The 15,883-nt window shown below is 36.7% G+C and overlaps 1 protein-coding gene across 1 annotated transcript in view; it reads right to left on the bottom strand.

Annotated features, from left to right (window-relative positions):
- wwc1 (WW and C2 domain containing 1) overlaps positions 1-15,883 on the bottom strand; it is a 100,077-nt gene that overhangs the window by 38,681 nt on the left and 45,513 nt on the right. Inside the window, exons 6-7 of the mRNA XM_030154742.1 lie at positions 15,381-15,510; positions 121-267 (exon numbers count right to left, since the gene is read on the bottom strand). Of these exons, the coding sequence (XP_030010602.1) occupies positions 121-267; positions 15,381-15,510 (277 nt within the window). The remainder of the gene's footprint in view (positions 1-120; positions 268-15,380; positions 15,511-15,883) is intronic.

Here is a 15,883-nt window from a genome sequence, read left to right as displayed (position 1 = left end):
TTTGGTTTGACTCTGATACAAATCTGTTCTGATTCAACCGGTGTGGCCTTTTCCACAGCTGCTGCTCCTCTCATTTGACATTAAAAGGTCAGACCGTCAACCTGTGCAAGTGGGACTCACCTCAGCGGGGATGTCAGTCTGCGAGCCGGCGTCGGAGTAGAGCCGAGGGATGGACAGCTCCGAGTTAGCGAGCGACGGACTGCTGCCCCACAGTTCCTGCTGTGAGCCCGAGTCCAGCTGGAAGCCGTCCTTCAACACCGCCAGTTTCTGAATGAACGGAACGGGACAAAAGCTGCAGATTAGAGGAACTGCAAAACTAACAAATCTGCAGGGAGAAACTGGGACAGAGCAGAACGAAAATGGGACAGATGAATGAATTATAATATGACGCTGGATGAATTGCGATCTCTGCAGAGATTGTGTGTGTGGTGGCTGAAGCTTTGATGGAATGCTGCTGAACTGTCGCTGAAACATAGCTAAATTTACTTGACACATGGCTGACTTTAGCAGAATTTGTTTAAGTTGGAAAGTAATGCGTAAGCAAAAAATAAAAACTAGAGAAATTGAAAAGTGTAAAATAGAAAAAACTCTAAAAATTAAAAATAAAAGTAGAAGGTGGAACTGAAATGGTTGGCATCACTAATCATACAGGGTGGGGAAGCAAAATTTACAATGAACATTTAGTTGTTTTTTCTCAGCAGACACTACGTCAGTTGTTTTGAAACCAAACATATATTGATGTCATAATCATACCTAACACTATTATCCATACCTTTTCAGAAACTTTTGCCCATATGAGTAATCAGGAAAGCAAATGTCAAAGAGTGTGTGATTTGCTGAATGCACTCGTCACACCAAAGGAGATTTCAAAAATAGTTGGAGTGTCCATAAAGACTGTTTATAATGGAAAGAAGAGAATGACTATGAGCAAAACTATTACGAGAAAGTCTGGAAGATACTATTAAAGAATGGGAGAAGTTGTCACCCGAATATTTGAGGAACACTTGCGCAAGTTTCAGGAAGCATGTGAAGGCAGTTATTGAGAAAGAAGGAGGACACATAGAATAAAAACATTTTTTATATGTAAATTTTCTTGTGGCAAATAAATTCTCATGACTTTCAATAAACTAATTGGTCAAACACTGTCTTTCAATCCCTTTCAATCAAAATATTGTAAATTTTGCTTCCCCACCCTGTACAATTATAAAATGCTAACAGTAGCAGAACGGGTTATCAGATGTCAAATTAAGATCAAAAGAAGTGATAAAAATAAAAGCAGAACCAAACTTGTGGCCTATTTTTCCACCATTTAAGCTAGAACTCTTAAAAAGATAACATGGGCAAGAAGGTTAATTTTGCTCAACTGGAAACATAAAAACCCTCCAGCTCATCTAGCTTTACTCAATGTTATGGGCCACTTGCAGCTACAAAAAATACGATACTCCCTAAAGGACAAAGTAGGCATATTTTATTCAACATGGCAACCATTCATTGACTGCTATATTAAAAATAACCCTTCATAAATAGGTTAAAAAAAAAGCATATGACATCCTCCATGTGTGTGGTTTGTTTTGTTTTATTTCTCCTGTTGTTACAATGAGTTCAGTTAATTTATTTGTCATTGTAAAAAAACAAGTTACAAAGAAATTAAGGGTTTCTACTCCTTCAGTGTAAAGTCGGACACTGACTGGGGAGCAAAGAGTCGCTGCACCATCACATGCCGCCATCTTGTTTTGTGTTTGGCTTGGTTTGGTGCGTATGTTAAGCGCGTATTTATTTATTCACTCATCTTCCATTTCCCCTGTCGGGAACTTATAGTATATTCATACGCATCTCATTGTACCTTGTTTGAAATGTACTTGTATTTGAAAAAAAAACAAAAAAAAAGTAAAAGAAAGAAAGAAAGAAAGAAAGAAAGAAAAAGATGATGCGTTTTATTCTAATTGAGCCTTTTTACATGAATCACACAAGAAAAAGAGCGACTTTTCCATATCCATTTACAATGTAAAAGTGAATATTATTAAATACATAAAGAGAAGGTGGATGGATGCAGGGCTGCTGAAATAACAGGAAAATATGAATTACTTGAGTTATGAGATTTATGTACTATAGAGATGTAATGACTGAAACTGAGACTGAATCTACAATTAAAAACATGATTGTAAGAACCATTAAACTATTACTATAGGGCAAGGTCAAGGGCGTTAAAGATGGACAGTCCACTACTTTTTGATTCATAACTATTGAACCAGACAAGTTTAAGACAAATATTACACATCATTGTAAAGGTCTAAATGCCACCTAAAACATACTCACAGGGCAAAATTTAGCTTCAAATATTTTTAAACAAAAAATATCCAAAACTACTGCATCACAGATGGACAAAAAATTAACATCTACTTTTTTGGTAGAATTACAAACCTCTCAAAAGTGAAGTTCCTCTGACATTTTCATCATAAAATGTGTTCAGGGTATACCTTAAACCCTCTATTTTACAACCTAAAAATTTATTAGGCAAGAGGAGCAAGAGTTTTGACAAAAGTCAGCGTCACCGATGGACAACAAAAGTAAATATCAAATTAAACATTTTTTATTACAATTATCAATATCATATACACTTTTTAACAATATTTACAACATACGAATAATACTAACATTATATTCAAATGTATTTTCCATAGATATATGCATTTATTAATTTCAAACAGTGTGACTTCAGAATATGACATAAATAATATAATAGGCAAATATCAGTGGCACAAAACTTTGTCACTTTCCAAACATTCGCACTGATAAAACTCCTCAAATTTTTTTTCCACAAATTTTTTCTCATTTCAAAATAAATTTTCCTGAAAATATAAGTAATTGCCTACCCAAAAATATAAGTTTGGTGTAGATTATGGTAATTTATTTTTTTTGACTAGATGTTAACCTTCCCTTGACTTCGCCCTATATACTACTATAACAACCATAGTGCTCAGGCCAAGACAGAAGGATGTTAACACTGTCAGCTACAGGGGTTGGACAAAATAATGGAAACACCTTAAAAAATCAACAAAATATAATTTAATATGGTGTAGGTCCGCCTTTTGCGGCAATTACAGCCTCAATTCTCCGAGGTATTGATTCATACAACTTGTGAATTGTTTCCAAAGGAATTTTAAGCCATTCTTTAGTTAGAGTACCCTCCAACTCTTTTAGAGACGATGGCGGTGGAAATCGACGTCTTACTTGAATCTCTAAAACTGACCATAAATGCTCAATAATGTTGAGGTCTGGGGACTGTGCCGGCCATACGAGATGCTCAACTTCATTAGAATGTTCCTCATGCCATTCTTTAACAATTCTAGCTGTATGGATTGGGGCATTATCATCTTGAGGTGAAGGTGTTTCCATTATTTTGTCCAACCCCTGTAGATGATGATGTATATAAGGGAGGGCCAATAGGTTCATAGTCAGTCTATAAAGGATGTCATGGCAGATTGATGAAACAGATACCTTTTTCAGATCACACAATTTTATCGATCCCTGGGGGAAACTGGATATTCAAAGCATTGAAACATAACAAGGCCAAATGTGCTGTCGAGCTTCTTAATCAGTCTATCTTATCCACAGGTGCATCAAGTACATTTTGATGATTATAACGTTCAGCTAATGTAAGTTATGAATTAGCTGTAAGTGATAATCATCAAAATGAAAAGAAATAAACACCTGAATATATCAGTCTGTGCGTAATGAATCTATATATAAAGATATGTTTCACTTTTTGGTTAAATTACTGAAATAAATCAACTTTTTGATGATATTCTCTGTTGTTTTATAGTCCCCCCGTGCTCAGCCTGTTTGTTTCTTTCCTTTATTTCTTCATCTATTTATTATTTGTTTTACTGTTATTTATGGGTATTAACACTGGACAACAATGATTGACTGACTGATTGATTGATATTCTAGTTTATTGAGATGCACCTGTATGCTAAAATTGAATACAACAGAACTGGAGAGCAACGAGCCGCTGCACAAATGCGCCCCATCATCTCGCCATAGAAGTCAAACATTAGCGATTACTCTGGAGTAATTCTGATTTTTCACCTTTGAACACTGGTCTCTTAATCGTCAGTGCAGGAAATGAGTACAAGTGTTACTGAAGTGCAGTGAAGCTCATCGTACACACTCACTCTAAGACTAAAAGTCACTTCATGGGCTAAGAGCAAGGACTGTAAAATGCAAAAGAAGCCTCTCCTCCACTGTGTTTGATTTATAAGCTGCATGTTGTACCGGTGGGTGCTGCAGCGGTGAGGGCTGCTGCAGCGATCCTTTCATCTTTACAGCCATAATGAATATGTTATTATGACTCGGCGGTTCGCTCTGAACGTTGCTGAGGAATGCTCCTTATCTCTGCTTTTCAGATGAAGCAGAAATAACACTCCACTTGTGTGATAACAGGACCGTTATTGTTTCTGTCTTTTCATCACCTCTTCCTGACAACTGAATCTGAAATGTGTCTGCGGGAATCTACACACAGCTGTCGTGTAAAACAGCGGTAGCTGGCGGAGATTAAATGTTGTAAAATTTACATCGTAAAGACTCTATTAGAGCAGTCGTTCGAGGCTCCGTTTCACTACATGAATGAACAGAACGACACAAATGTTGATTAATGTGGACCATACTTTCACATATAAAGAACTTAAAATGGACACAGGTGAACACATAAGCACATGGTGGAGAAGTGGAGACCCCAGATAAACAGTGGTACCTTCAATGTTTGAAGTATTGTCTAAATCAGTGTTTTTCAACCTTGGGGTCAGGACCGCACGTGGGGTCGCCAGGAATTCAAATGGGGTTGCCTGAAATTTCTAGTAACTGATAAAAATAAGAAAAAAAACTTACTAATTAAAAATATATGGGGAGTTGGCAGAGACAATCCCAAAAAATAAAAGACATGACAAACTGTGAAGCTGAAACTGAAGCACTGTGGTTCTGTTTATCTGTCAAATGTTCATTGTGGTCAGTTTCAGATGCTGCAGCTCTTTCATAATTCATAGTTTGAGTTATTGTTTGTTCAGTATTAATTGTCAGCCTTGTAAATCCAAGCTGGACTGACTGTACATATCCTGACCAAGGAAAATCCAATTCTCTCTTTGTGCAGTAATCTACACCTGGCTTTTCTGCCTCCGTCCAGAATAATATACATTATATAGAGTAAATATCCTCTAAAATTAATGTTCATTCGCAACATAGCAAACTATTACATGATCAAAAACAAATTCATTTTAGCAAAGAAAATGTCTCTGTTTTGAATGTCTGGGGTCGCCAGAAATTTGTGATGTTAAAATGGGGTCATGAGACAAAAAAGGTTGAGAACCACTGGTCTAAATGCTCTCTTTTGTAAGTAGATATGGATAAAAGCACCTGCTAAATGCAATGTAATGTAAATGTAAAATAATGTAAATGTAAAAAGCTAAAATGCAATCCAATTATGACCAAAGAACTTGCTTTTGCCTCCTTTTCCTGGAGAAACTTAGCAGACATTAACACTTCACATGACCATAAAAACAAAAACAAGCTTGAAAATGTTTAAGATATTACTTCGTAAAGGTTTAAAACCAGAATGTAACTAAGTATTTTAAATAGTACAATCATCAAAACAAATTTAAGTATGTAGAGTCGAACATTATACTTTCATCTTCATTACATTTGTCGACAGTTTTTGTTCTTGTTACAGTAGTTCAGTCCCCACATTTCCCAATAAAAACCACATTTCTCTAAAGGAATTTTTTTTTTTTTGGTGATAAACCAAAGGATGAATTGTTCCAAATTAGTTAACTATCAAATTCTCCTGCATCTTAAGGTAACTAAACTCTAAAAACCCTCTTAAATTACCTGGAAGCCAAAGAAAGGCCTGTCACGAACTTAAACACATGTTTAAAACTAAGGTATTCAATAAATATATAATATTAGGATAAAGTAAGCAAATTATTTGTATAAATCTAAGATTTTGCTTATATTAATTTTATTTGTTTTATTTATATTATTGTTTAAAACTGTGTGATCTTGTCATTTTGTTTTTCCAACTTTCCTTCCTGTAAATAGGCAAAAATAAGTTGTTGTTTCAGCCTACACCTTTTTGAAAATACTTAATATAGAAATCCGAATTGTATGTATGTTCTGTTAAATGGACAAATAAATTACTACCATTACATGTTTTCTTTCACCCATTTCTTCATCTATATTATGTGTCATTTCCCTAAATACTTTTTTATAATATGATTCCAAAAACAAGAACATTTAGGATGGATAAGGGTTCAACACAAACAGGAATACATAATGAAATGTTCTGTTTTCCTTGGACTGAAGAACTGTTCTGATGTACACTGAAGAACAATTAGAAATGTTATATTGGTTTCAAAAAAACTTCAATGACAAATAAACCATATTTAGGCAAATAATCCATTCCCATCATTCCTGAAACCTTTGGCGACAAGTGTATATAAATATTTCTAATAGTGCCAGGTACTAAAATGAACCCAGTTTCACAGAAGCACCCATATACTTACTGGTGCAGCAGTAAACAAATAAAAAAATAAATATATTTAAAAAAAAAAAAAAAAAAAAAAAAACAACATAGTAAAACACTGACAGAGAGCTGTGAAAGGGATGTCAACCCAACATGGAGCAGTTTAGATGGTTATGAGTTATGGGGGGGGGTTATTGGTGAGTATTTAGGGCTCAGTGGTAAAAGGGGAAGACAGAACAGAGTGATGTCTGCAGCCTTTGACAGTCTGTTAGAATATGGACATTTATGCTTAGGCGTGGCCATATGTTTAGTGTATGTCAGCGGAGATCAAATTGCATCATTGTTTGGCTGGTTATGCATTTATGCCCTGGTTTAATGCTTTCCTCACTCCTCCCCTTACCTGATCAGGTGGTACAGTCCACGTAGGTGAAAGAGAGAGAGCAGAGAGTGTAAAGGTTAGAGACTGAGGAGAGAGAAGGGAGGGAGGGAGGCTGCAGCTCACTGTCAGACTGCAGTTGATGGATTTTTTTGTTCTAGTTGAGCTTAAGCTCTTTTGTTTGAGTCACATGGGACTGTTTTTATTCTGTAATAAAACATCACCTCTTTTACACATACTCGTGCCTGAGGACCTGTCTAATTCTCAATTTTTTTTTTTTTATTTGGCTATATGGGTTTTAGCACCATCAACCAACAGCAGCCTTTACCTTCTGACACTGTATCTACATTTTGCTGATTAGATTTACTTAAACTGAAGCTTTTGAAGGTAGAAGTTGAAGTATTTTTCACAATATGGTTTTAGGAAATGTACCATGTTTTTTTAATTTTTTTATTTTACCTTGTACATATCCTATACTACCTGTACATACCCTTACCAGCACATTGACTCATGGGGTTGTAGATAGTTTTTATACAAGGGAAAGCTGACTTTTGGGAAAAGATGTTAGTCTATATTCTATAAGTAATGACATAAAAATTGTTTGGTAAATCATTCTTCAAAATTTACATAACAATTAATATATAAATACAAATATCTAGGGACTGAAGTTAGTAAATGTGTCGTTGCTGTTTTTAACTTCATTTCCCATCATGCAGTGTGGTACTGTGCTTCCCGTCAACCATCATGGCCACAGCAACATGATTGTAAGGCTATTGTATTCCAAAACTACTAATATCTCCCAAAATATTGGTCCTATCAACTTGCCGTTTTCCCTAGTCTCTTCCTTGACCAAAAATACATAAGTATGACAAGCTGCAGCAGTCAGCTCTGTACAGATTTTGTGTGATACCTGAGACAAACACACAAAACAGAGTCCACTTCCCTTTTAAAATATAAGATATGTTGCATATGTTTCTTTAATCTGTAGCGTGAAGCTAGCTTTTTGCATATTTTTGTTGTAATTTAGCAGTATTTGTATATTTCATATCTTTGTAGTTTTTGTATATTGCCAACATTTTTCAGTATCTTATGGGATATTTTTATACAGTCTTTTTGCACTTTAAGTGTTTGCTGCTAAACAGAAACAGAGCATGTAGCAGGAAACGACATATACTTGGTTAAGGTACTTTTAGTGGCTTGGAAAGAGGCTATTACATGGAACTGGGGAAGGACAGAACCACCAACATAGGACCAGTGGATCGCAATTATCAAAGGAATATATATAATGGAAAGGACTGCAACTACAGGAAGCTCAAATGGACAAAAAGTGGAATAAATGGACTCTTTACAGAACTAAGAATGGTGGACAGACTGGATAATGCGAATGTAATGAAATGTGTCTAATGTACCCAAGCAATGTTGGTATGTTTTTGTTGTTTTTGTTAAATATGTGCGTACAAAAATTCAATAAAAATATAAGTGGGAAAAAAAAACAAGAAACAGAGCTGCTAAACGGATTTTCATTGTTCTTGCAACAGTGACAATAAAGATCTATTCTATTCACTTGTAGTCTATTCACTGGAAAAAATGCCCCTCTAAAAACAACCTTAAAAAAAATCTGCCAGTTGAACAAGTGAAAATGATCTTGGTAAGATTTCTTGAAATAAGATTTTCCAGAACTATTGTCTAAAAGTAAGTTCTTACATCTCACTGAAAAGTTACTCTGTAGGTAATTCTGTCTTATTTTAAGTGTGATGAGATATTTGGACAAGAAATGAGAAAAATACACCTGGTAAGATTTAGATTTTTTCCAGTGTTCTGTTCTATTCTATTCTATTCTATTCTATTCTATTCTATTCTATTCTATTCTATTCTATTCTATTCCTTTGATATTGTATCTCCTCCACCACTGTTTAAAACTCTTTTAATTGTGACATCCTCATGTTCCTCATATGTATATTTTCGCTTATAGCTGAGTAAAAAAAACGCTGTAATGCAGGTTTTAGCTTCTTATCAGTATTTCAACATTAATGCTTTTAGGCATTTATGCAACGTCATGATCGGAACAGTGCCACACAGCTTGTGAGGACACACATGTGCTCAGAGTGAATCACAAATGCACACACTGAGCTGTCAGCTGCAGATGTGCAGAGGGAGCGGTGAATGGGTGAATGGGTGAAAGAGGACGAGCAGGGAGGCTTGCACTGCAGCTTCCACAGCAGATTATGTATTATTGAACGTACTTACTCTGTGTCCTGCTCAGCCGACACAAACAAACAAAATCTGCACTCGCATTTAACCAACCTCTGTATATGTAAACTTCAATTTGGAGCACCTGGTTCTCCATTTGTATCCTTTAGTGAGTGACTGGTGCTGCCTTTTGGCCCAGCGTTGCTCAGATTTAATACTTTCATCCATGACGAATACAGGTTTTTCTATTAAATCATGTGCTAAATGAGTTTTTGGATGGTGCTGTTCAAGTCCACATATGCTGCAGTTAGTGATTGTAATGTCGACATGGTTTATAATATCTGTGTCTGTATCATTAGCTGTTTTTAATTAGGGATGCACCGATACCGATACCAGTATCGGGCATCGGGTCAAATACTTAGCGTGTGTACCTGTACTCGTACTTGTAAAAGTACTCCGATACAACCGCACCGATATCAATTACGGCAGCGTGACATTCACAGTTAAGTGCAGCAGGTACACAGCAGAGGAGTAATATCAGCGTTGTGGAGATTTAACAAAATAAATGACGGTGACAAAAGTAAAGTTAAAGACACAGATGGATACAGACGGCGCGTTCTGTCCATCCTCTTCGTACGCAATTCTGTCCGTTTTCCACGTGCTCACAGATGCGTACCCAGATGGAGAATACCAGTGGGAACCGTGGAGGTAGAGGATCTTTTCATTTCAAAGAGCGACTGTGAATATTTTAGAGTTGTACATATTTTTTGCATCCAACTTTGCTACTGAAGTGAGCAGTGGCTGCAGAGAACCAAAACCTAAACTCACTAGAGGAGTAAACAATATATAACAAATGTAAGCTTGATCATTGAAATGATTGTCTATGCACATTTCCTTGGAGAATTAGAAATTAGCAGTGTAACCATTTTCACTAGGAATCCTCTGAATGTCCAAATGTGACAAAATAGAAGCTGAGAAACTCTGCTTCAGCTGGCATTTTTAACTGTATGGACAGGTTTAGCTGTTCAAAAGTTAATAAACATTTTAAAACGGCATCAATCTTGGTCTTTTAGGGTAAAACTGTGGTTGAAAATGCGCAAAACACCTACCGATATATTATCCGTTCACAATAACGTGTGAATCTGATGGCATGCAGCGTTTGTTTGTGCCAGAAGCCGCCAATGAACATCTGAACACCATCAAAAATGACATTAAAGTGTTTTACTGGGCTGTAAATTCTGTAACTGATCCCAGATGGGCTTTAATACCGATTTACAACAAACAACAAAACACCTACAAACCATCATTTTTTTGGTTTTCTCAGTTTTGCGTCAGAGCCAAACAAAACAAAAATTACCAGACTGTTTTGTTTATTATTCGCCTCTTCTCTGCAGACTTTCACACAATACACCTGCAGCATACGAGCAGACAAAACACTCCCATCGTGCAACTTTAATACAGACTGCAGCACAATATGGAAATATGGATGAGCTGGACCGTAACGCTGCCTCGACATAATAAATGATGAAGGACATTAAAAAGATTAAAAACAAAAACATCATTGCAGAGAGTCAAAACAAGTAGATATTAAATGGCAAACATTATCTATTTCCATCTTCCTCATATTCCACATTCATTAATCAGAACATGACAACACTCCAGATTTGATACGGGTCACGTTAGCAGAATAATCTCGTTGGATGTGATGAATTAAGAACCATAATATTGTGGGCATCCACTCTGCTGAATGATACTGTTCTGTAAATACCGATGCTCACATGCTGTGCGTTCCAGCTGCGTCCGAGCCCCAAAGCGAATACAGATACAGTCTGTTTGTTGGATAGAAACTGGATGCAAACAAAAAGGTCGACATGTTTTTCACCTTCTCTCACACCATAGGAAAGGCAAAGAAGAGGGTTATTAACCTACTCTCCCTCTTACAAAGCTCAGCATGTTTCATAAATACTTCAACACAAAATGCTCCTGTTTATCTCAAAAGACCCAGAAAAACTCAGTTTAATCATGAGCAGGTCAGGAAACAGATGTCCTCACTGGCACGTTTTAACATAACTGATCAACAACTAGGATGTGCTGCCCAGTTACTTTCCTTATTAATATGCTCAATAATGAGAGTAAAGTAAATAGAAGTTAAAGGGGTCATATTTTGTTTTATTCTAAACTCACTTTTATTAGTCTTTGGTTCATTTATTTGTATATTTGAACCCTAATAGTTCGTATAGGTTGAATTTGAACCCTCCAGGTGCTGCAAAGCTATTTTTATATTCATTTTGGCAAAAATCCAGTGGATTTCTACAACCTGTTTTAATTCCAGCTTAATTTGTTTTTCATTTTATAACTAGTTACATCACGACATTTGCATATATAAGGTCCAGACTTCCAACGAACATTTCTCCGAGTACGACATAAATGTTTGTCAGACAATAAAGTTCCTTTTTTTAGAAAAACAGACAAATTTTGGTTCCAAAGATGAACATTTTAACAATATCAGTGTGTCAATGAGTCCCTTTCCATTGCACATCTCAGAACATTAAAGTGCATTAAAGTGTGCAAACTGTGCAAAAACACAAACATTGCACATATTTCTTTTCTAGTCTAATCCTTGTCCATTGTCCAAACCTAAACTCTTTGTCTAGTCTAGTGACAGATCACTATGGCAGTAGATTGGTTTGGTTTACGTCCCTAAAATGAGTCCAGGGTGCTCCAACGCTAAAACATTAGCTCCACCTGCTCCATGTTCTAACCTGAAGAAAAAAAAAAAACACCCAGGAATGACCCCATGCCCCCCCTGGCAAGCCTTCATCCTTCCCCTAGGGGGCCTGCCCCACAGTTTGAGAAACACTGGTTTAAGGTCATCTCTGTCCACGGTGCATTGGACAAAATCCAACTAGTCAACAGAATGGAATTTTGAAGAATGAATGAAAGAATGAAGAAAAGTACATATCTCTGATCAGAAGAGGAAACACATCTACTCGTAGACACTGTCAAAGACTTGGATATTAACAGGTTTTTGCATATGTGCAGAAACCTTTCAAAAGTAAAGTGACTCTCTGGTGCATGCAGCTGAAAACAGTCAATGCTATCGACCCAACTGTTTTCACTTCGTTTTAAGGCTTTTCTCACAGCGATCCTCAAAGTGAACACAACGCCCTCGTCTCCTCCTGAATGAACTCGACAGGCTGTCATCACAACAACTGAGGCGCGACAATAAACCAGCAGCTGGCTCCCCGCAGCATCAACTCCTCTGAGTCACTAAATGTGTTTTACTACATCTGGTGTTCCCCTTCACTCTGATATAAGGTGAAGTGTTTTAACGCACATATGCAATCTTTAGAGAGTCATCTGAGAGTCATCTACAGGGGTTGGACAAAATAATGGAAACACCTTAAAACATCAACAAAATATAATTTAATATGGTGTAGGTCCGCCTTTTGCGGCAATTACAGCCTCAATTCTCCGAGGTATTGATTCATACAACTTGTGAATTGTTTCCAAAGGAATTTTAAGCCATTCTTCAGTTAGAATACCCTCCAACTCTTTTAGAGACAATGGCGGTGGAAATCGACGTCTTACTTGAATCTCTAAAACTGACCATAAATGCTCAATAATGTTGAGGTCTGGGGACTGTGCCGGCCACACGAGATGCTCAACTTCATTAGAATGTTCCTCATGCCATTCTTTAACAATTCTAGCTGTATGGATTGGGGCATTATCATCTTGAGGTGAAGGTGTTTCCATTATTTTGTCCAACCCCTGTACACTGCTCCCATTGTCTCCATCACATCCTTCTGATTCTTCAGATTCTATTTACTCTCCATCTTTCATCACTGAAGGTCCTAATCATTAATGTAGGAAAACCTCACTGTAAATGAGACACTATGTCGGTGTATACGGTAATGGACAGTGGAGTTTACTCACACATTTCACTCCAGTGAATCAGTGGTGTAGTCTAGGGTTCCTACAGTTTTCTACAAGTTAAATTTAGGACTTTTTAAGACCTTTTTAAGACTACTTAGAACAGAATTCCATGCCCATTTCACAGCCTGTTTCACGGCCGTACTGGCAAAAATTTGTGACTCCTAGAATTTAGGAAAACATATTTAATTATATCAGCACAGATTCAATATTACGTACATACTCAGAACTGAATCTTCTGCGATCATTTCTCACCGGAGGTTGAAAAGTTAACGATAATTGGTTCCTAATTTCGACCCAAAAACCTGAATTGTCAGGTTGGAACGAGTGGAACTGAGTAGACTAACATTACCTTCTTTGTAGCTTGGACATTTAACAGACACATTTAAACACAATACAGCAAACAAGTTTATGGCCGCATAACTTAAGACCTACCTTATCAAATTTAAAACCTTTTAAAGACTTTGTTTTTAAATGCAGATTTGTAAATTCAAGACTTTCAAGACATTTCAAAGACCCTGCGGGAACCTTGTCTAATGATTTAATATAATGAATGAATAACTGAATGTTAGATTATATCCACACTTGGGCTGCAACAAAAAATTATTTTTATTGTTGGTTACTTTCTCACTTAATGAAGCAGCTGTTTGTCAGAAAATGGTTTTAAAATTATATTTTTTTTCCCCAAGATGACACCATCAAATGTGGTATTTGGTCCACAATCCAAATACCTTCAGTTTACAACTACAGAGGAGTTAAGAAATCAGAAAAAGATAACATTTAAGTAGCAGAATCAGAGAGATGCTGGGTGTACAGATAGCAAAAGTTATGTGTTAAAACACAAAAGTATCAGTACCATGAGTTTTTGGCTGGAGAAGTCAATGTTCTCTATTACTTCCTGTGGGAGTTTTTTTAAACAACACTTGTGTTAAGGGGAAAAAGTTTTTCCGAGGAAAACAACTTCCTCAGTCTTTTATAAAATTCACCCTGTGCACTTTATCTGTGTTCCAAAGCACCATCAAACAGACCCAGCAGCTGTTTGTGCAGGATTTCCAAGAAAAACCTCAAAATAAAGGCTGTCTCACTGAGGATAAGAAGGCATCTTTATGCACTTGTTCTGTGTTCATTTTTTTTAATGAATAATAAAATCCAGGGATTCATATGAACACAGCAAGGTGTTTGTTTCAATTGATACTACATGTTATTTAAAGGGGTCATATTTATCTAAACCCACTTTTATTAGTCTTTGGTTCATTTATTTGTGTATTTGGACCCTAATAGTTCATAAAGTTTGAATTTGAACCCTCCAGGGGCTGCAAAACTATCTTTATATTCATTCTGGCAAAAATTGAGTGGATTTCCACAACCCATTTTAATTCCTGCTTAATTTGTTACATTTTATAACTATTTACATCACGACATTTGCACATAAGGTCAAGACTTCCGACGAACATTTCTCCGTGTACGACATATTTATTTGTCGGCAGCGGTTGTAGCCCATGCTGAAAATATGTCCAAACTTTGAGTCAGTTACATAAAATGTTCAGTTGTCGGTTGTATTAACGAATTTAAGTGGTTGAACGGGGCAAAAAGCACAGTTAACAACCTGGAGGGGGTGGGGTCATGTGCATTTAAAGGGCCAGCGCTCAAAACCACCTATTTTGTGTCATTACTCAAAAATAGGGTTCAAGATGGGCCTGTGGAGTTGAATTAATGAAGAATTCAGACCCAAGCAGAGCATTTACAGTTTATGTAGACCACAGGGAAATGTTTGAAAATTAAGAATTCCATTTAAAAAAGCAAAATATCACCCCTTTAACATAAATGCTTATATGATATAATAACCAAACTAAACTGCTTTTAAATGCAAGAATAAAAATGTTTCCTTTTGACAGCGAAATGTGTCGTTAGCACACATTATATTAACTCTTAATCAGCCCTGAGCATTGTAAAGAGGAGTTGATAATATTATTTATCTTGTTGTTGTTGGGGTTTTTTTGTTGTTGTGTTTTGGGGGGGGGGGGGGGGGGGGGGGGGGGGGTTCTTCTTTTTTGGGGGTTTAATAGGTTTGTTGTATAATTTGTTTGCTATTTTTTTAATATTATGTCTGTGTGGTTCCTTATGTCTAAGTTAATGTAAATATATAATTTAAAATAACAATAATAATAATAATAATAATAATAATAAAAAAAGAATAAAAATGTAACTGACCTAAAAAGCCCTGGACAAATAACAATGTAAACTTTTTTGAGTGAGTCGAATATGAGAGCTTTAGAGCTGGCTGATCTCCACTTTGCACAATCCTATAAAATAATTAGAGTGACTCAATTTTCCTCTGCAATGTCTTCATGATAAAAGCCTTTTTACCTGCATGAGCTCTTGCTTCTCCTTCTCCCCGGAGCTGATGGCGTCTCGGATGGAGCGGACCTCGTTGAGGATTGCCTGAGCTTCCTGCAGCTTGTAGCCATACGGGCTGTTGGACACCTTCTGGTCAATCCTGAGAAACAGATGAGACAGATGAGAAGAGTAAGTTTGGATGACAATTCAATGCGCTGCGATGGAGCTGTAGCGCATGATTACACTCTCCTGCATCAGCGAAACATCCTGCCATGAGCTCTAAAACTTGCATCATCTACCTGAAAAACATCATCAAGGATCTGGCGACTTTAAAGAAGCTGCTTTTTCAATATCGACCCACAGAAGCGAATCATTTTCACATATAACTTCAGAGCAGCTTTTTACTGGCAGGCACTCATCGGGCTTCATTCGAACTGGAGGAAGACCAGAAACCCTCGCTCTGGGTGCAGATGGTGGAACAGTATATCCTTTCCTCACACATATTTTACCGCTAAATCAAGCTTTCACAAGGG

Source organism: Sphaeramia orbicularis, chromosome 14, assembly GCF_902148855.1.
Source record: "Sphaeramia orbicularis chromosome 14, fSphaOr1.1, whole genome shotgun sequence".
NCBI classification, from domain to species: domain Eukaryota; kingdom Metazoa; phylum Chordata; class Actinopteri; order Kurtiformes; family Apogonidae; genus Sphaeramia; species Sphaeramia orbicularis.
The sequence above is the reverse complement of the archived record's forward strand: the minus strand, read 5'-3'. Positions and strand labels throughout refer to the sequence as shown.